We start from the raw sequence: 22,034 nt of genomic DNA, 5'->3' as shown, positions 1-22,034 counted from the left end.
GACAGACAGATAGAAGGATAGATAGATAGATAGATAGATAGATAGATAGATAGATAGATAGATAGATAGATAGATAGATAGATAGATGTGCTTTACCTTAACAAAAGAGAAACTAGCAAGGCTTGGTAATCCTACTGTTGAGGCTGTGTGCAAAACAAACCAGTTTCATTACTGACAGAAGTATAAAGCGATAAAACTTTGATATGTGCAATTTAGCAATATCCATTGAAACTTGACCTAGTCATCACATTTCTCATCTTCACAGTGCAGATATTTCTGCTCACAGGGGAAACTGCATGTATGACTACAGCATTACCTCAGTGTTTATAATGACCAAAAGAAAAAAAAAACCCGTAGAAAACAATGAAAGAGGACTGGTTAAATGAAGTTAGTGGTCTTCTGATGACACTAGAATGGAAACCAAGGGAGACCATGAAAGATCTACTGCTGTGGAATATTTTAAGATGTGTTACATTTGTTTTTGCTGTGAAAGATTTGTTTAATGATGCAAAGATGTGTAATTTTGTTGTTGTTGTTTTTGGAGACAGGTTTCTCTATGTAACAGCACTAGCTGTCCTGGAACTAGCTCTTGTAGACCAGGCTGACCTTGAACTCACAGAGACCCACCTGCTTCTGCCTCGGGAGTGCTGGGATTAAAGGCTAGCGCCACCACCTGGTGTGTTGCATTCTTTCTTGTTTTTTTAAGACTTTATCTGTTTATTATATATACAGTTTTCTGCCTGCAGGCCAGAAGAGAGCACTAGATCGCATTATAGATGGCTGTGAGCCATCATGTGGTTGCTGGGAATTGAACTCAGGAGCTTTGGAAGAACAGTCAATGTTCTTAACCTCCTTTGAGCCCATGTTGCATTCTTTTCTGTTGCATTTCTTTAACTCTGTGAAGCTAATCTAAAACACCTGATTGTTCTAATAAAGAACTGAACGGCCAATAATAAGGCAGAAGAAAGGAAAGGCAGGCAGACAAAATAACAAGAAGTGAGAGAGATCGGGGAGCAGAAAAAGAAGAGGCCAGTCACAGTGTAAGAGTAAAAGTGAGATATTCAGAAGCAAGAAAAGGAAAAAGTCCTAAAGCAAAAGGTAGACAGATTTAAGAATTTAAGAAAAACTGGGCATTCGTAAGTAATAATAAGTCTCTCTGTGTATTTATTTGAGAGCTGGGTAGTGGGTCCACAAAAGACCAAAGAGTAAAAAGCAAAAGAGAGAGAGAAAAAAAACCTACTACAATCTACATGACTCATTGTGAAGACAGAAGGACCAAGCATAGAACCGTGTCTGTTGGCTTCCTTTCATGTGGAAGGAGGTGAGGTGAGGTTGATGGACAGAAGCTATGTAACCCCAACCCAAGCCAATTCTAAATCTCATCTGGAAATGCAAAGACTTGCAAGAAACTAAAGTAAAGCTTGTTACAGGTGGGATCTGAAATGCCTCTAAAACCCATGTATTAAAGACTTGGTCCCCAGCTTGTGGCGCTCTTGTGAGACGGTGCCATCTTCTTCAGGAGGTGGAAACCAGGGGGAGGAAGTTAGGTCATTAAGGAAATGGCCTTGAGGGGGATATGAGGACCCCTAATTCCTCTCAGTTTTTCTTCCCAGTCACTATAAACAGGCTCTGTTCCACCACGTATTCCCATCACGATTGTGCCACCATGGCCCAAAGAGCCAGGGCTAAGTGACTATGTGCTGAAACTATGAGCCAAAGGAAATCCTCCTCCTTACAGATCAGCTCTCTGGGGGTAAACTGGGTACAGCGGTACAAGCCTGTATCCTAAAAGGCAGTCAGGATGCTAAGGCAGGAGGACCATGAGTTCAAACCCATTGGACAGCCGCAGGGACTGCTTGACTTAGGCTTATAACTGTATAAATGGTTGGTCCTGAAGCTGCAGAATAGTGAAGGTCCTTTCTCAGTGAGAAACACACTGGCCCAAAGCGTCTATCCAACTCCAGTATTCATCTTCTGGTCCACTAACCAAGGATGGGTCTTGAAGTGGCTGATCTGGTGATTTAAGTTATTAGAATTGGAAGAGGGCAAAGACCATTTTCTTTCTTGATCACCTACACCAACATATAATTTCTTCTTTGGTTCCTCTACTGCCCTCTGTGACAGCTGAGCACAGGGTATCTTTATTTGTATACCTTGCTTCCATGAAAGCATTTTCTCTGCAAGCCAAACAAAACACCCTAAAAAAGAGCCCAATCTTGGAAAAATCTGGTGAATTTAGAAGAGTCCTTCTTGGTGCATGTTTGTTTAAAATGTTTGTAGCACTCAAATTTTGTTGTGAATTCTCCAGAAATGGAGACTAATGCTCCACTTTTAGGAAAAGTTCTTTGTGTGCCAGGTGGTGGTGGCACATGCCTTTAATCTCAGCACTAGGGAGGCAGAGGCAGGAGGATCTCTAAGTTCAGGCTAGCCAAGACTATACAGGGAAATCCTGTCTTGAAAAACCAAAATAAATAGATAAACAAACAACAAACAAATGAAAATAGTTCTTTATGTTATTAAAAGTATCCACGGAGCACAGAGTGTTTATATTGGTCAAACAAAACTAAAACAAAGAAGCTGAAAAGAAGTGGAGTCCCCGGCTACCCCCATCCTATATCCCTGGACTGGTTTATCATTATGCGGTTTGGCTGGGCAGCACCTGTTTTGTCGTGAAGTTTCATTGCAAGATGATTCTCGATGGACAAAGTGACCTCTATACTAGAGGTTGGTTTTTAGCCCCTGGGAGAATCGATTCCTAATGAGAAATACTAGACAATGGACTCCTCTCAGTTTAGCTCCACAAGGATGCAGTCTCCTCTCATGAAGAAGAAATAAGCAAACCCTGCAGGGTTTGGAGCAACTTTCAATAACGATTCCTATTATTTGAAAGTATCAGGAGCCTGAGCAAGATTAATAACCTTTCCAACATGGTGGTTCTGTTGGCGTAAGTAGCCCACCTACCTTAAAGTTCTGCACAGTGGTCCTGAGTTGTTTTATTTGAAGATTTAATCATTTTTATTTGTATAAGTGTTTTGCCTGCATCCTCGGTCACTTAAAATCTTTACTTTTTGAGAGATGTGTACCTATCATTTTGCAAAGTATCCAGGACTCAAGAGGTTAGGGTTCAGATCAAGGTCATGAAGCCAGCTGTGTATTTGGCTTCAGATACACTAATTGCTCAAAGTCGTCTTCTTTAATGAGCTATTAATTTTTAAACGATTTTATTTAAACTGCTGGATGCTTACAGACAAGCAGTTCATAAATTTGAAACGGCTTGAGGATCACCAAAGAAAAAGTTCTCCAGGAATTAACGAACTAACTTTTGCTTAAATTTATCTCTCCAATTTGAGAGGGAAGTTGAATCTTCAGTTCCTTAAAATAGTCTCGTAGTGATTTCTCCATTGTCTGCAGTTACGGATTTTATACATTACTTATATTTTCCATACACTACATCTCTTTTCAGGCTGGGGCGGGGTAAGAAGAAATCACAGTGATTTCTCTTCTCTCTTCAAAATTTGTTTTGTGGAGCAAAATACTGAACACACATGACCGCTCTTGGAAGACTTCTGCGGGTTTGACAGGACCCAGAAGAGGAACCCGGAAGCTGCCCGAAGGCAACATGGAGACGTCGGATTCGTATGCCCTGAACATAAGCAGGTAACTATGGTGAAAGTTAAATACAGACAAACCCCTTTACATGCACCGCGAACCAAATGGACCAGGTAGACATACCAGAACAATCTGGAGAACAAAACGGGAACACGGTGACCAGAAGAACAAAGCGCCCCTAAACTGGTCACAGCCTGAACAATGCCACTAATCAACCACAATTCCGTCAGTGAGTCAAACAAAAAAGGACACTGTCAAATGTCAGCCCGTTTCTGGAAGCGACTCTGAGCTATGCATCAAGGAAACGCCAGCTTCTGGAAGTTCTGATTAAACCAAGCCTTTCCTGAAGTCCAGGCTGTGCTGCGAGCGCTGAACCGATCCTGACCAGACACGTTATCCATAATCTGACTGGTGACATGGAAGATCCACGGTATCTCGGGGACTTATACACAACGCATGCAAATAGTGAGATAACGGACGCCTTTTATCCGTAGCGTAGTGTCTGCAATGAGACTACATAAATCCTCATTCATATTTTAAATCATCTGTGGATTCGTGATCAATTAATGCAATTAAATGCTATATAAACTGTTCTGTTAGGGAAGCAGGTAGACGGTCAGCTCATCACAATTCCTTTCTTCTTTTTAAAGTATATACTATAGGGGACTCTACGGTTAAGAGCACACATTGCTCTCACGAGTTCGTTTCTCAGCTCACAGCCATCCTTATCTCCGGTTCCCACGGATGCGAGGACTTTTCTTTTACAAGGCAAAACTCATACACTACACATAAAAGTTTTTTTAAAAAAAAATACATCCAAAAACCCTTTTCCCTCGTGGTGGTTGACTCTCTGAGAAACCGAATCTGCCATGCGTTGAGCGAGGTGCAGAGTCGGGAAGGCAGAAAGCTTAACCACGCTGTCCAACCCACTCCAGGGAAACCCGGTTCCGCCTCCGGAGTACCGGGAAGGCACCCAGCCCAGTGCCTCCGAACCGGAAGTGTTCTCTTGCCTGACCAAACATGGTGGCCTCTGCGTCACTTGCCCACCTCCTGCAGCCAATGGATGCCCGACGTTCCGCTGACTCATATCCGCGACGACTGCCCTAGACAGTATGATGCAACGCCTCAGTCAAGGAAGCCGTGTGTGCACGTTGAGGTGACCAGGCGGCGGTGTTGCGGTGTCGATGTCCTCGGAGGTGATCAGGGCGACTGCAGGGATGGTACTCGGTGAGTGAGGTTCGGCTTGAGGTCCGGTACAGAAATGTTCCGGCCGAATTTCCAGACCTCCCTTCCGTGCTTGGCGCAGCGTGGGCACGCTCCCAAATATTTGCGGGGTTCTGGTCCTTCGCACCAGACCCTCAGACCTGGACCACCTGGGCACCAGACTCGGTGACCTAAGTCCGGTTCTACTCCAGTCCTGTGGGTCCCTCGGCCACCGCCTCTCTGGCCAGCCCTACTGCCAAAGTCTCGTGATGCCGCCCAGACTGGGGCGCAGCAAGGCGCTGGGACCTAATGAAACCCCCAACTATGCAGTTCTTTTCTTGATCTTATGGAGGATTTAAGACTGTAATTATTTCTCTCAAACCTTATTTTTCTGCTGAGATTTGCAGCCGTAGAAATAAGACATTTAAGAGACCGAGGCAGTGTCCCAATTAGACCTAGCAGTTGTGAGGCCCTCTGCGGTTTTAACCCCAGAGATTGGGTTTGTTTTGAAGAGCAGAGGATACTGTCATTTTCACTTGCTCCCGGTGCATTGTTTTCCGGGATGCCTGATTCACATCTTGTTCCGTTTCATCCTCAGTACGTACATACAGCCCTGTAAAGGTGTATATTGTTTTCCTGATTTTAAAGATAAAGAAATAAGCACAGTAAGGTTAAATAAATTCTTCCCGAGTCACCCTGGCTTTTAATTTAAGGTACTCATCAAGGTAGGATGGATTTCAAAACCCCAGCTTTATTGTTCGCTCAAGGAAAAGAGTCATGCCAGCAGGTTAAAATAACGAAAAAGTTCGTTTAGAAAAATCAGTTTTGTAATTCATTGTGCTAGGTGGGATAGTCTTAAAAGGGGAGATCGGAAAAATAATATGTTGATTTCTTTGGGCCTGTGGGCGTCTTTACAAACCAGATGCTTTTTCTGTTTCCCGAAGATAGAAAATGGATAGAGCTGCAGCAAGGTAATGTGGCTGAGAGTGATTGATGAACGATGAGTAACTTTTCCTCTTTTTATAAACAGCAGAGCTGTATGTCTCTGACCGAGAAGGAAATGATGCAACAGGAGATGGAACCAAGGAGAAGCCATTTAAAACCGGCCTGAAGGTAACCTCACTAGGGAGGCTGCTCCGCCTTGAGGAAGGACCGTTGTGGCGAATGTCTGTTTGAGCATTTTATTCCGTTCTTTCTTTAAAAAGAAAATACTACCTTTGTTTATGGGGGGGGGCAGTATTTGTGTTCCTCTGCGTATGGAATCAGAAGATACTATCCGCTATTTGTTCTGTCCTTCCTCCACGTTAGGTATCAAACTCAAACCGTATTTGTGTTTCTCTGCGTATGGAATCAGAAGATACTATCCGCTATTTGTTCTGTCCTTCTTCCATGTTAGGTATCAAACTCAAACCGTGTTTGTGTTTCTCTGCATATGGAATCAGAAGATACTATCCACCATTTGTTCTGTCCTTCCTCCGTGTGAATGTTAGGTATCAAACTCAAACCCAGGTCACCAGGCCTAGTGGAAGTCACCTTTCCCCACTGGGTGATCTTTCCAGCCCAATAGTTTTATTTCACACACTAGAGTTTGAAAAGAGTCTCCTGAAAGGGAAAGTAGAGGGTGTGTCCACACATGTTCACATGTTAATTTAATAGTGTTAGATCAGAGCCCAAACTTTTGGGGAGGGGCATTTAAAGCAGTTCCTTTCCTTTTTTTTTTCCACGAGGTGTTCATCTCTGCCCCTTTTCTCGTCAGAGTAGTCTGTTTTTCAGTTCTTGTAAGAGTAAAAGTTACCTTTGAGTCACACTGAGCTCGTGCCTGGGGAATCTAAAGAGAGGTCTCTTGGTGTATTTATCATAGTATCATCCTGACCTTGAGATGCAAAGACTTGACGTAGCAGCAGCCCATCCGAGGACCACTTCTCACAGCAGACTCAGGAATCTGAAGGGTGAAGACAGAAATGCCACTTGAGTTGTGTACTGTTCTTTCGGGGCCTAGGAACATCATGTGCAGTTAGCTCGTTCCAAGTGGACTGTTAACGTGCCACAGGAGTGCTCCAGCTCACAGCTAATCCCATCAGGTTAGGATGTGGTCCAAGGTGTCTCCACCATACTATTTATTCATTGACAGGCCCGTTGAACTGGAATGCTGGGGCTGCCTGGTTTCAGCTACCCTATAAGGGGGAAGACTAAATGTACTCCCTCTTTGGAAGAGCAAGCCCCTGACACTACTTTTTCTGTGCATCCATATCTGGCCGATTCTTGTTTTTCTAGATGCCTGACAATATCAGTCATCAAGTTCTCTTAACCTGGAAGTGTTTTCTCTTTAGGTCAGGCTAGGTAATGCCTTGATATGTCATACCAAGGTCTTGTTTTTTTTTTTTAACTTTTAAGAGTTCAATCTTGTTCAATTGAGGCATATCCTGTGACTTTCCAAAACTGATAACACTTGAGGTGACCAGTGGAAGAGGAGTGTTACAGCTTGAGTCCTTCTGTTATGAGGAATGATAGGCGCTTTCCATCCCTGACAGAAAAAAAATGAGTATCGATGTACAGTTTCAGGAAAGAAGTGAAGTCCAACTGTCTGCAGACGCAGCTGTGTGTTGATGAGAGATAGAGTCTTCTAGAACACTGTAGGCAGCCACAGCAGTCCTTCACGCTGTGGTCTGATGGGGCCGTAGTTGGACATGCAGTCCATCACTGGTGTGGTACAAGACTGTGATCCTATGACAATTTATGGTTAAGTCTCTTGATGTTTGCAAAAGATTTACATCCCTGCTCTACAGCAGGCAACGAAGTGGACAAAAATCCCACTAGAAGGTTAGGGTTCCTCTTGCCCTTGGTTTTGGAAAAGGAAAAACTAGTCAAGACTGGTAGAAATGGGAGATAAACTTGCAAGCTAGCTTCTCGGGTCTTGGAAATTGGAGAATTTAGAATATGAGGGAGGAAGATGAAGTAGTAATCGGGTGTGCTGCCTGTCTTCTGAGAATGGGTGGAGATTTTCCAGGAATTAGGCATTCCTCCTCTTGTTCCTTTTATGTTTGTGGGGAGTCTCTCTCTCTCTCTGTCTCTTTGTGTGTGTGTGTTTGTCATTTAGTATGCGGGGGCGGGGGTCTTAGCTAATCTTAAATAAATGTTGCTAATGTTTCCTTACAGGCCTAGCTGTTTATGCCCCCACATGACTGTCCTTTGTAATTTTATGGCCTCTAGCTGAAGAATGAAACCAGACAGTTGAGGATATGGCCCAGAGCAGCTGAAGCAGGACAGCTCAGTAGCCCTAATGGGGGCTCAAATAGGCAAAGAATAGACGTGTGGTAGGATCTCAGAGGTTTATAAACTTCAGCTCTTACCTCCAGAAAGAATTAGACATTTCTTTTCCTGTGTAAGTATTTTCAGACAGTGCTTGAGGTTACTACAATACTCATCTTTGCCTTGAGCCTGTAACTCCAGCACTTGGAAGGTAAAGGTAGGAGGATCAAGAGTTCAAGATCATCCTCAGCTACACAGCAAGGTCAAGACTGATCTGAACTAGAGACCCCATTTAAATAATTATTTTTTTGGGCTCCAGTGAGTTGGCTCAGTAGGCAAAGGTGATTCTTGACAACCTGAATTCAGTCCCTGGGATCCAAGTATTGGAAAGAGAGCTGATTCTCCTAATTGTCCTTTGGTGTACCCCCCCATGATCAATAAAAGCATAACAAGCATTTTTGTTAATTAACTTAAAACACACAAATGATAAACTGTTAAATGATTTATAATACACTAACGTCTGATATGTCAATATTGCTCAAAAAACAATAGTCTCAAGAATTTTTCAAATTAAATATAACTTAGCTGTTATTTTGTTGAGAGAGTTTCAGACCTGCCTGACTTAGGTCCAAATTTCACAAATCGCTAACCTCTCAGGTGTTGCTAGTGAAGGGGTTTTGCTCTCCGCTGCTGCTTTTGTTGGCATAGCTGTGCTTGTCCCTGTGTCTGTCTGACTCTGCTCTGCTTGGAGGTCATTTACTGTGTGGGTGAATGTGTTAGAGTTTTCTGTAGTGTGACCTGCCGCTCTTAGAGCCAACTCCTTCTGAAGGAGGCTCAGCCAGTCATCCGCTTGACATTGAGTTTTGTCTCTTGGGTCCTAATAGTTTCATCTAAGCTCTTCGTCATGTTCAAATTCATAATCCAGGTGCGGTTTTGGTTACTAAGCATTGTATAATATTAAAGAAATCTTGTCTCTCCCTCCCTCCCAAGGCTTTGATGACAGTCGGGAAGGAGCCGTTTCCCACCATTTATGTGGACTCACAAAAGGAAAATGAGGTAGGGCACGCTAATCGCTGATTATGTTTTGTGAATGACAAATTGTTCTGAGCACAGAGAGGGGTCGAAGATAATGCCTATCTGTGTGCTCTCTCTCTAGAGGTGGGATGTCATTTCTAAGTCACAGATGAAGAACATTAAAAAGATGTGGCACAGAGAACAGATGAAGAATGACTCTCGGGAGAAGAAAGAGGTGACTAGTGAACTTGCTGCTGTGCGCACTCTTAGAGTACAACACCCAAAACTGCACTGACCACTTGCATTGTGTTTTCTATTAGGCAGAAGATAACTTACGAAGAGAAAAGAACCTGGAGGAAGCAAAGAAAATTATCATTAAAAATGACCCAAGCCTGCCAGAGCCAGCCTGTGTAAGTGTCTGTCGTTTCTGGCACTGTGGGCATGGCTGTTTCTGGGTTTCTGGGTCTGCAGGACATACACATCTTTTGTTCTTAGGTTTTGTTTTTTCTTGTTTTTAAGTGCTGAGGTTGGCTTTTAGAGGTTCATTTTGTTGCTAAGACTAGAAATTGTGTGATAAGCAGATTCTGCCCTGGCTGACGGGTATCAGGTGTGGAGTACTAGCTGGCTGTGCTGCGTGATTCGAGGCAATGATTTTGCCCCCTGTAGTGTTGGTTTCCTCACCCAAAAGTAAAAAGGCCGAAATCTCTGTGGTTTTCAAAAGCTTTACAAGTATATAAGAAGTATTTATGATTATTTGAGGGGAAGTTTGCTCCTGTGTTTTTTCTGGGACCCAAACAGATTGCTGATTCAGGAGTAAGTGTGGCTTGGGTTCCATTGATGCTTTTGCTGGCCAAGTGTCTGTCACCTCCTAGTCCCTCCGGTCACCACCTAGTTCCTCTTCACATTTCCTCTCTTGTCTTAGTTTCCTGGTGTGCAGGTGTGCAGAGGCACTGGACAGGCTGGGATTGTTGCTACTGTGGGGGACAAACTAAATTCACTCCTTACCTGTTTTTTTTTTTTTTTTTTAATAGGATCCCAGCCAGTTGTAGGTATCTCTCATTACCAACTTTACACTAATGGAAAAGAATTTTTTTTAGTTAATTGTTATGGTGGGGAGTATTTTTTGGTTGGTTGGTTAGTTTGAGTTTTTTGTTGTTGTTTTGTTGGGTTTCTTTCTACAAAAGGTCTTGTTAGTATCCCACATAGAGATCTTCCTGGCTTGCCTTACAAGTACTGAGATTAAATGTGTCTACCATCGCATTCAGCAGTGATAGTTTTTAACTATTTACTACAATCTATGGGTCTTTGTAATATTAGTGAAAATCTTGGTATGTGATAAATAGTTTTTATTTAAATTTGACAGGTAAAGATTTGTGCATTAGAAGGGTATCGAGGCCAAAGAGTGAAGGTGTTTGGCTGGGTCCACAGGTTGCGTAGGCAAGGTGAGTGGGGTGGTTTTTCTTTCCCTCTTTTCAAGCTTAAATAAACCTGGTCTTAGATGAAAAACTGATATGAGATGTCATTTTGTATATGTATTGCTTTTATTGCTTGGTGAATAAAACTGTTTGGGCCAGTGGCTTAGCAGAGCAAAGCCATGTGGGAAATCTGAACAGAGATACATATAGAAAGTAGGCAGCAGAGTCAGAGATGTGCCATGTAGCTGCTGAAAGAGAAAGATGCCCCCCCCCAGAACCTTTCTGGTAAGCCACAACCTTGTGGTGATACACAGAAATGGGTTAATTTAAGATGTAAGAGTTATAAGAAGCCTGAGCTAATTGGCCAAATAGTGTTGTAATTAATATAGTTTCTGTGTGATTGTTTGGGTCTGGGTGGCTGGGAAATGAACAAGCATTCTCCATTTACAAAGACCAGCATAAAAACACTTTTCTGAGTTTGTTTAGGTTTTTGGTATGTATACTGTCTTTTTTTTTTTTGAGCCTACCCTGGAACTAGCTCTGTAGACCAGGCTGGTCTCGAACTCACAGAGATCCGCCTGCCTCTGCCTCCCAAGTGCTGGGATTAAAGGTGTGCGCCACCATCGCCCGGCTGTATACTGTCTTTTTAAGTGATGTAATAATTTATAACCTAAATTTGTTCATATGTAATATGACTATGAAAGTTTGAAGATTATTTAGCTATTACTTGAACTCTTAGTAATCACATTGATCAAGAGGTATATAACAAGTACATCATCCTCAAATTGAATTTTAACTATTTATTGAGAAACAGGGCTGTGTGTTATAAGGAAAGACAGATCCTGATCTGGAATGAGACCTTTTTTAGTTAGTATTTTTGTTGGTTCCTGTTCTCCCCCCGCCCCATGTATGCTGTGTATGAATACATGTTTGAATGTGTGTGGCATGCTTATGTGTGGCATACACATGTGGAGGACTGAGATTGATGTCTGAGATTATCCAGGATCTCTCTCCCACCAGCATCCTAGTTTTGATTTTTATGATTACCTTCAGCCAGACCTTTCTCTCTTTTTATTAGTTTATTATCTTGCTATAAGTGATTATCAAATCTTTCATAAAAATAAATGAGTGTTTAATTTCACATCCTTATGTCCCTCCTCCTGAGTGCTCGGCACTTTTCTTTACATTATAGGAGATTCAGAAGTAGATAAGACAATGCCTCAGCTCCTTAACTGACTTACCGTCCATGATCGTGTAGATTGTGTGGATCATGTGGTTAGAACATAAAGTACACAGAGACGAGGCTTGGGGGCAGGGATGTCAAAGGCAGAGCATGGAGAGGTCTGAACTCCCATGACTGCCCCTGGGACTGTTTTATATAGGAGGATTGTGAAGTACCCTGGCTGAAGTTTTGTTTCTTTTTCCTAGGAAAGAATTTGATGTTTCTGGTGTTGCGAGATGGTACGGGCTATCTGCAGTGTGTCTTGTCAGATGACTTGGTAAGTATTTTATCTTACATATGCCTGAAAGATTGAATTTAATACAGTCCATTTTAAAAGTTTTGAGAATTTTAGGATCTCTACACATACTTCAAATTTTTACTGTGTTAACTATGGATACCCATGTCAAAACCATTGTGTATCATAAATGTAAAAAGTTTTGATTGTACCTTGGAAAAGCTAGAGAGAAGCCTTTGTTATGGAAATTTTCTTGACCTGTAAAGACAGGTAGTACAGAGAGTCTTATGACCTGGCTTGAGTAACCACAGGTTATGCTGGATCTTGGTGTCTTTCCCTGGATGTCACATTGCTAACAGTGTCTCCTTGTTGTTCATTATCTCTCTTTCTGCTCCCAGTTATTTGTGGGAGGAAAATCCAGAAATTACTCTGGAGTGTCTCACAGATGAGTTTGGTTAATTCCTGCCTCTCTGTCACTTAGTGTGCTTCTGCTTGCCCTGTGTTTTATAAATGGACCTTGGTCTGATAGTGTTTTTTTTTTTTTTATGTCCTTCATATGAGTGCTTCCTGTGCAAAGCTGTTCTGGTTATGTCAGGAGGCACATGATGTTGACATGTCTTTGTGATCAGTGGCTTTCAGTGTAGAAGCCTTATCCCTCTATTGTTGAATTGCCCATTATTTTTCTCCTAATGACTTTAGCATGTGCTGGTCATCACAGTGTAGAGAGGCTCTGTCTTAAGTCAAAAATGAACTGTATGGCTATGTAATGGACTACAGTCTTTTATGCTTATGTATTCATCTAAAGGGAACGTAAATATGTTTTTATATAGCCATATGTTACTCAACCATAGCACCCCAGTCCAAGAAATACTTTAGTAAGCTATCTCATTGAGCAAATATCAGGGTGTACTTCTCTATCGTATCAATAGGTAATATCAGCTACTCAGTAGGTGATAAGTAGCAGTCCGTTGCTAATAGAAACATGTGGTGCATGGGTACATTGCCTCCTCCAAAAATAGCGCTTGCACACTCTCGCTCTCATTAATCAGTGGTGAACCCAGGGTGGTAGCATAGCCTGTAATCCCAGCACTTGCAAGAAAAGGCAGGCATATGAGCAGTGCAAGGCTAGCTGGGGCTATATGAGACCCTGTCTCAAAAAGAAGCCAAAAATAAAATTAGTGGTAGTATCAATCCTGACTTTACAAATATTTGACTAATAACTTGTTTGTAAACAATTCCTTTAACTTTATTAGAATATTTTAAAATCAGCATAAGTAGCCTAATAATGAACTTTGCCCTTTTTGCAGTGCCAGTGTTACAATGGAGTAGTCTTGTCCACTGAGAGCAGCGTGGCAGTATATGGAACACTAAACCTGACTCCAAAGGGCAAGCAGGTGAGCGGGGTGAACGCAGGGAATAAAGTAGTCGGTATTTAATGGTTTGTTCTCCAATGTCTTTATTGGTACATTTGGCGTTTGGCATATAAATACACAAGCGTAAAGTAATGTAAATTCAGTGTACTGTGTTCTTTTCCAGTAAAATATGTCCGCTAACAGTTTTTGTTGTAGTCTGATTTTCGTAGCTATAACAGAGTCTCGTGGACTGGGAAATTTATGAAAACAAGAGAATTTTCTTGTAGTTCTGGAAGTTGGTTAGTTCACGGTGGGGGGGCATGAAGACTAAAGAATGCATTCAGTACATTGGGGTGGGGCTGAGCTGGCTTGTGTGACAAATCTAGTCTCATGATCACTGACGCTAACTCGCCTGAGTGACCAAATTCATTCATGCAGGTAGGGGCCTCCTGACCTGAACACCTTCCTCTGCTGCTGCAGGGCAAGTAATGTCACTGTGACTTTGAGAGAATGCAGAGCTCACGGTCAAATCAGAATAGCGTGGGCTCACACATTATTTTTAATCCCAGCACTTGAAGGCAGAGGCAGATAGATTTCTGTGAATCAACGTGTTCTACATAGTGAATTTCAGGACAGTCAGAGCTACATAATGAGAACTTGCTTCCAAACAAAACAAAACACCTTAGCTTTTCAACTTAATTCCTTAATGATCCTCTTGGTTAGTTGTGCGGCCACTTTGCTGTGGTATAGTAGTAACTTAGGAAGGTGAAAGTAAAATCTAGACCACTGAGAGTTTCAGAAAACACTAGTCTAAACTGAAATGTTTTGAACAGGAATTGGTAGTTTAAAAATAAAAATAAAAGGAGAAAGAGAGAAGAAAAATGTGCATAGGATATATTTGTGCCCTAGCCTAGGTAACCTGTCAGTCGGTAATCACAATTCAAATAACTACTGTGGTTGTGATTGTTGCCCAGGAAGAGAAACTACAGATGTAGCATATTAACCACAAGAGGGAGCAAACACTCCTAGCCCAGAGTCCATGTAAAAGCCTGCCCTGTAATAAAAGTGAGTGTCTGAGTGGATTCACCCAGCCTTCCTTGAAGTGGCATGGTAGAGATGGATCAGTTGTCATGGTGTTACTTGCTGTCCAGTGTTTGGCAACAAGATGACCCCACATTCCACGAATGTGAGGCTTTTAAAGAGAATTACTTTTTGTAGAGTCAGTAGGGGAGATTTTGACTCTTTCTCCAAATAGATCAACTGCTTTTAGTAAAACTTTCTATTTTCCAAAATTTAAGATTTTATTTTTTTTATTACTTCAAGTGTGTGTGTGTGTGTATATGTGTGTGTGTGTGTGTGTGTGTGTTGGTGTGTGCTCTGTGCACATGAGTGCAGATCCCCTCAGGAAGCAGAGATGTCAGACCCTCTGGAGCTGGATTTAAAAGTGGTTTGAGCCACTTCGTAGGTGTTAGGAACTGGACTTAGGTCCTCTGGAAGCTTAGTATGCTCTCTTAACCGCTGAACCAGCTCTTAGCTCCGTATTTAAGTTTTGAAATATAGATAAGTATGTTAACTAAATCTTTAGGCAAATGCTAGAAAAATAAATCATGATGTTAATAGCTGTAAGTAATTACTCCAGGTCATGGAATTAGAGTTGGTTTAATTCTTAGTACATGCCTTCTTATTTAATACATGGAAAGAAGTATTAAATATAAAATTGTAATACTGAGTTACTGGGTGTGTAAATTTGGAGGCTAAAACTACTAATGATGCTCTTAAAATAACATCTGGAAATTTGGGCCCAGGATCTTCAGGACTGTCGGCTTAGTGTCTGTCTCACTCCCTCTGCTTTTCAAACTGTAGGCTCCGGGAGGCCACGAGCTGAGCTGTGACTTCTGGGAACTGGTGGGGCTGGCCCCAGCTGGAGGGGCTGATAACCTGATCAACGAGGAGTCCGATGTCGATGTCCAGCTCAACAACCGGCACATGATGATCCGCGGAGAGAACATGTCCAAAATCTTGAAGGCACGGTCGATGATCACCAGGTGCTTTAGGGATCACTTCTTCGACAGGGGCTACTGTGAAGTAAGTGCCCGTTCCAGGTCACCTTCTACGAGTGACGTCCCTTGCCATTGGAAGACTGCTGGCAGTAGCAGACCTGTGTGCTCCTTCTCACCGTAACAGGTTACCACCCCGACGCTGGTGCAGACGCAGGTGGAAGGCGGGGCCACACTCTTCAAGCTTGACTATTTTGGGGAGGAAGCGTTTTTGACCCAGTCCTCGCAGCTGTACCTGGAGACCTGCCTTCCGGCCCTGGGGGATGTTTTCTGTATCGCCCAGTCCTACAGGGCCGAACAGTCCAGAACACGAAGGCACCTGGCTGAGTACGAAATTGTCCTCCCCCAAGCTGCCCCTCTGGCTGGGGTTAAAGTTCAGCTAGTCGAGTGAATGCTTAGCATACGTAAGGGTCTGGGTTGTGTCCACAGCACCATATAAAAGTAGCGAGCATGGTGGTACACGCCAGTTGGGAGGAAGGAAGACCAGAAGTTGAAGACCAGCCTGGGCTATAAGACCCTGGCCGAGAAGCAAGAAAAGGCAGTTGGCTTCTTAGGTACCAGTCAGTGAGGGTTGCGAGAGCAGGGCCTTGGTTCCTTTCTGGACTTCCCCCAGGTCCAGATCTTTGCTTGAGAGAACCTTTGTGTAAAAGAAGAGCAGCTCTCAGCTGTGTCTGTTGTTCAGATTCACGCACGTGGAAGCCGAGTGCCCCTTCCTGACCTTTGAGGACCTCCTGAACCGTTTGGAGGACCTGGTGTGTGATGTGGTGGACAGAGTCTTGAAGTCACCAGTGGCGAGCATAGTGTTCGACCTCAACCCGGTAGGTGTGGTGTTTTCTCGAATCAAAGGGGTTCCAGTCTTGTAGAAGACAGAATCGCTCTCAATTTTTGTAGATTTAGTGAGCTGAAATTAAGTAGGTAATGTTTTGAAGACTTAAACTTAATATTGGTAATTGCCAATAACTATATTTTAGCTTATAGAAGAAGTGGTTCATAAGTATTTCTTCATCTGAAATGCACTTTCATATTAATGATCTGTAGGACTGTTGTCTTTTTTAAGAATTTGTTATTACCTTATGTGTTAATGGTGTGTGTGGGCCCACTTGTACAATGAAGGCACATAGAAGGCAGAGAACAGCTTCATGGAGTGGGGTTCCACGGATCAGACCCTGGCTGTCAGGCTTGCCTGGCCAAGGCTTCACCTGTCTGATGTGGGAGGTCCTTTTCTGTATATGTGTTGCTTTTATTGGTTGATGAATCAAGATGTTTCGGTCAATGGCTTAGCAGAGTAAAGCCGGGCAGGAAATCTGAACAGATACATAGAGAGCGAATAGGCGGAGTCAAACAGACGCCAGCCAGCTGCTGAGGAAATAAGACATGTAGAAAATGAGGAAATGCCACAACCTCAACCACAGGGTAATACATAGGCTAATAGAAGTGGGTTAATTTAAGATGTAAGAGCTAGCTAAAAATATGCCTGAGCCATTTTGCCTGCTTGCATGTCTGTGCACCACATGCATGCAGTGTATCTAGAAGCCAGAAGAAGGTGTTGATTCTCCTGGAACTGGGTTATAGATGGTTGTGAGCTACCATGATGGGAATCAAACCCGGGTCCTCTGGAAGCGCAGCCCATAACTTAGCCACTGAGTCACCTCTCCAGCCCCATTTTTGTTTCTTAATAAATGTTTTAGTCTGAATGCTTTCCTTTTATGTTTTTTTCCTTCTTCTTTTTACTCTAGAACTTTAAACCTCCTAAACGGCCTTTCAGACGAATGAACTATTCAGATGCTATCGAGTGGCTGAGGGAACACGATGTGAAGAAGGAGGACGGGACGCTCTATGAGTTTGGAGACGTGTGTATCCCTTTCTCCTTGCTTCAGAGGGGAGTGTGTGCTTAAGGTTGCTGATGGTGGCTGCTTGATGCTGGAAGCCTCGACCTGTCCTCAAGACAGTAGTACTAGCAGAAACTACATCTTGAGATTATCTGGATTCCTGATAGAGTGGACTTTAGAACAGCGTCCTTTGGGCAGTTCTAAAGCATTGGAGTCCCTCCTTTCACACAGTGCTCTTCTCTTCCTGCTCTCATGAGCATTCCTCGGCCAGTGCCTTCCCCAGCCTACCAGCATGCATTTGGGGGTGTCAGTTATAACTGGTCCAGACCTATGTATTTGATTATTTTTAGTACACTGTGGGTGCGTGCGTGCGTGCGTGCGTGCGTGCGTGCGTGCGTGTGTGTGTGTGTGTGTGTGTGTGTATGTATGTATGTGTGTTTATAGGTGAAATGTCAGTAGCTGCTACTCAGCAGTTTTTCTTTGGGTTAAGAAGGAATTTCTGTTGAGAACAAATGACACAGCAGCTCGCCACACTGCACTTGCTGCCTTGTAAATTCAGTTTATGATGCATAGCGTAATTCTGCACTGAAGTTTGTTCTGTTTTTGTTTTTTTGAGACAGGGTTTCTCCATAGCTTTGGAGCCTGTCCTGGAACTAGCTCTTGTAGACCAGGCTTGCCCTGAACTCAGAGATCTGCCAGCCTCTGCCTCCCAAGTGCTAGAATTAAAGGCATGCGCCCCCACCACCCAGCTTTTGAACTGAAGTTTTAAGTACTTTATTATCCCTAGTACTTAGCATGGTTGAATGAGAGACAGTCACTAACTGTAGAGCCCAAATGTCCTAGTTCCCCAGGTGGACTCTCAGCCTGCTGTGTCACTGAAGGCTAGTGACCAGGTGAAGTGGGTAACGCCCCTGGCACAGGGCGTCCTCAGTGCCTGCTGGTGGGTGATGTGCATTTCTGCTGCCCCACAGCAGGAGGACTCTGGAGCTAGCAGACATTGCGGACTTTCCAGGTGTATTTTCATCTCACACAGACCCCCCAGTGTGGGCGGAAGAGAAGCTCAGAGATCAGATTGTTCCCCTGCTCATCCTTGTCTTTCATACCTGAGGGCACAGGGCTTCGGGGAATAGAGCCAGTGACTGCCAAGTTCTGTTTCTGTTCCCTGTTTTTTCTTTTTTCTCCCGAGACAGGGTTTCTCTGTAGCTTTGGAGCCTGTCCTGGAACTAGCTCTTGTAGACCAGGCTGGTCTCGAACCCACAAAGATCCGCCTGCCTCTGCCTCCCGAGTGCTGGGATTAAAGGCGTGTGCCACCACTGCCCAGCCTGTTTCAGTTTTTAAAACAAATCAATGACTCTTGCCCAGCTCTCAGTTTTTACTGGGACAGGAGTTTTGAGTTCTGGTTTGAATATGATTTCTTAAAGGATGTTTTGGGAAAGACACTAATTTAGCTTGGTTTATCATCATCTAATATTTCTTGGTTATTGTTGGAGGTGTGTTGGTTATTTTATGACTTTTCTGCCAGTAAGTGATGTTTGTAACAGGAAGGGAGTGCAGGTCACAGTTTAAAGATGAGTGTTTTCGCCGGGCGGTGGTGGTGCACGCCTTTAATCCCAGCACTTGGGAGGCAGAGGCAGGAGGATCTTTGTGAGTTCGAGACCAGCCTGGTCTACAAGAGCTAGTTCCAGGACAGGCTCCAAAACCACAGAGAAACCCTGTCTCGAAAAACCAAAAAGAAAAAAAAAGATGAGTGTTTTCAGTACTCTGCAGAGCAGTGATGTCCTGGAGCATACACTGACTGTCTTCTGCTCTGGAGACCAAGCGGGCCATAATCTGTTAAGAGCTTGGGTCTGGCCACTGAACAAGATACCGAGCGGTATCTTGTCACAGCTTAGAGATGTCTGGGCAGTGGTGCTGTTCCCTAGCAGCCTCAGCACACTGCGTGGGCTGTGTTAAAAGAAGCAGATCTTCCTACAGTTCACTTGATGCCACGAGTAGGTTTTCCTCTTTAGAAGGACTTGTTCCTGAGTGCGTGTCTGTGAGCTTTGGGTCTGTGTGTGTCCTCTGCTGTGTTACAGAAACATAGCCAGGGACAACAGATGCTGGGAGAGCTGCTCTCGGTTCGCAGTTTTAAAGTTAATGAAATCTGGTTTCACCTCAGGATATTCCTGAAGCTCCTGAGAGACTGATGACAGACACCATTAATGAACCGATCCTGCTGTGTCGATTTCCAGTGGAGATCAAGTCCTTCTATATGCAGCGATGTCCTGAGGATCCTCGGCTCACTGAATCTGTCAGTTTGTGGTTCTCTGAGTATTAGAAACTGAGCTGTTTTAAGGGACTGGGAACTGTCATTTTGGATAAGATATAGCTCATGACAAGTATTTCATAAATCTATAATGACAGTAATTAAAGTTAAAAAAACAAAACAAAACTTCTTCCCTGATCGGGTTGACGTGTTCTGATAAAGAATTTGAGTAATACTTGAATTTTGCATAGTCGCGGGCTTCCTTTCAAGTTAGGAGCTTAATTGAAATTTTCCTTAAAGCCTTGGAATCTTGTCTGATAGACTGGCGTAATTATGATAGTTTTTTGTTTGTGTTTTTACTTATTATTTAAAGGTTGATGTGTTGATGCCCAATGTTGGTGAGATTGTGGGCGGCTCGATGCGCTCTTGGGATAGTGAAGAAATTCTGGAAGGCTACAAAAGGGAAGGAATTGACCCTGCTCCTTATTACTGGTATACAGATCAGGTAAAAACAATTGTTTAAACTTCTTTAGCTTTTTTCACTGTAACAAATTTTTCATACATTGAAATGCATTGTGTGTATGGCATTTTAGGCCAGAATCCCAGGTCATCCATGAGTATTTAGATGATCTGTGTTTGCTTTGTGTAGCATTTGGATATTGCCATTTTTGTCTTCAGTCAAGTTATAGGTCAGTGCCATTTGGCAAACTCTTTATCTGCTGCAGGTTTTTTGTATTTTTAATGTGTATGGGTATTTTCGCTGCATGTATGTTTCACATGCCGTGCCCCCAGAGGCAGAAGAGGGCTTGAGAGCTCCTGCAGCTGCCAGTACAGAGAGTACTAAGCTACCTTGTGGGTGCTGGAATCTGAACCCAGACCCTCTGGAAAAACAGCCAGTACACTAAACTGCTGAGCTAACTTACCTTGCTAGCCCCTGCTGCAGTTTTTAAATCTATTATTAGATCCTGCCAACATCTAATACTGTTCCTTACTCTCCTGATAAGTCATGGGAATAAGGTAGAAAGGTTGAAATCCTCTCTTCCTTTCAGGGTGGCTCTACATCCTTGATGTGGTTTTTATTATGTCTCTGTGGTTTACGAAGGCATATGGGTTTGGCTGCATTATGACTACAATGAGTTAACGCTACATTACATTGTGGAAGTTAGCTCATGGTAGTAATTTCAACATGTTTAGTTATAGTTTTAAAGTAAGCATACATTCTTTCTCTTTCTTCTCGTTTATTTAACAGAGAAAATATGGTACATGTCCTCATGGAGGCTATGGCTTGGGCCTGGAAAGATTCCTAAGTTGGATTCTGAACAGATATCACATCCGAGATGTGTGCTTGTACCCTCGATTCGTCCAACGCTGCAGGCCATAACCAAGTGGCCCTGAAGCATGAAGGAAGGGAAATATTCATGAAAAGATAAGACTGCTTCTGCAAAAGAACAAAAATTTGAAACATCCCTTGATTTCCTGTTGGGCTAGTAGCTTTTTCTGTCTTTATGTGTTTTCTTCCCATTACCATAGAAGAAGTAGATGTGACTTGAATACAAAGTGGCATTGGTGTCCCTTTAATAAAAGTACTCATTACAGAATTTTCAGAAAGTACGTGGCATATCACTCTTTAGTTGGAAGACTTTTATCATACTGTAGGTTACAATCACTGTATTAAATAAACCATATATGATTGTATAGTTTTAAATATAGTCTAATATTCCATCAACTATATTTTTGTCCTTTTAAATGTCACAGGAATTATTTAATGTATTATATACATGTTATAGCAAACATCTAAAAGAGAAATTGGCCATAGGGTATAAAAAATCTAGTATTAATTATTGTGCAGCAGTGTAGATACTGGAATCGAATACCATAGTCTTGCATTCGCTATTAATCTTTTCTAAATTCACACAGTGCTTCTGATTCTGAGGGGCATGAATTGGTAGGAAAAAAATTATAAAGGGGATTGAGTTAAAATTTACAATGAACATGATTTGGATGATGGGTTATTTAAATGATCCCAAGTAACCCCTCAGCCTTCAATTTGAGAGCAGGGTAAGGCTTGGCTTCCCTGTTCTGTTGTAATTCTGAGTAATGAAAAGAAAATATGTTCCCAAAGGATTTGCACCTGGAATCTTAGCCACCATTAGGCAGCTAAGTCACCCACCCAGCGCTGGGTACCATCTGCGCTGCCCGACAGGATCCTGGTAGGTTTACTGCATGGTCCCAGTGCAGGTGACTTGTTCCTCCTCAGATGCATGCCATGTGTTCTGATGGGCTGTATTCCCAGCAATCAATAAATAAACGCTTGTCAGACCAATTCTTTGGCTTGTGTTTTCAAAGCTGAAATCTCTGCCTCATATTTTATATCTTCTGCATTTTTTGAATCTGTTTGTCGTGATTATTAGATTGTGAATTTAGTGTGAGTGGAGTTACATGACAGTAAAAGAATGGGTTTTTAAATTAGACTCTTGTGTCCTAGTTAGAACTGTTTTGCACTCTTTTGTTGTTTTAAATCCATTAATTTCCTACTATTTTGCAAATAAGTAAAATGGCAGATGGAAGCGAGGCGTTTGTGGCCTAGTACTGAAAGAATGTCAG

At 42.8% G+C, this 22,034-nt stretch overlaps 1 protein-coding gene across 2 annotated transcripts; it reads left to right on the top strand.

Annotated features, from left to right (window-relative positions):
* The first annotated feature begins 4,712 nt into the window (after positions 1 to 4,712).
* Nars (asparaginyl-tRNA synthetase) lies at positions 4,713 to 21,745 on the top strand. 2 transcript variants are annotated; one of them, XM_005356200.3, is made up of 15 exons: positions 4,713 to 4,836; positions 5,846 to 5,925; positions 9,052 to 9,117; positions 9,218 to 9,310; positions 9,396 to 9,485; positions 10,439 to 10,517; positions 11,919 to 11,989; positions 13,255 to 13,341; positions 15,163 to 15,384; positions 15,484 to 15,683; positions 16,039 to 16,174; positions 17,093 to 17,206; positions 19,344 to 19,475; positions 19,804 to 19,935; positions 20,680 to 21,745. In XM_005356200.3, exons 1-15 carry the CDS (start codon positions 4,794 to 4,796, stop codon positions 20,809 to 20,811), a joined length of 1,677 nt encoding a protein of 558 aa, XP_005356257.1. In that variant the 5' UTR covers positions 4,713 to 4,793; the 3' UTR covers positions 20,812 to 21,745. The 2 variants fall into 2 exon arrangements, with proteins under 2 accessions (XP_005356257.1, XP_005356256.1); XM_005356199.3 differs by having other exon boundaries at positions 5,843 to 5,925.
* Positions 21,746 to 22,034: the final 289 nt, after the last annotated feature.

Source organism: Microtus ochrogaster, chromosome 18 (assembly GCF_000317375.1).
Source record: "Microtus ochrogaster isolate Prairie Vole_2 chromosome 18, MicOch1.0, whole genome shotgun sequence".
In the NCBI taxonomy this organism is placed as follows: Eukaryota; Metazoa; Chordata; class Mammalia; order Rodentia; family Cricetidae; genus Microtus; species Microtus ochrogaster.
The sequence above is the reverse complement of the archived record's forward strand: the minus strand, read 5'-3'. Positions and strand labels throughout refer to the sequence as shown.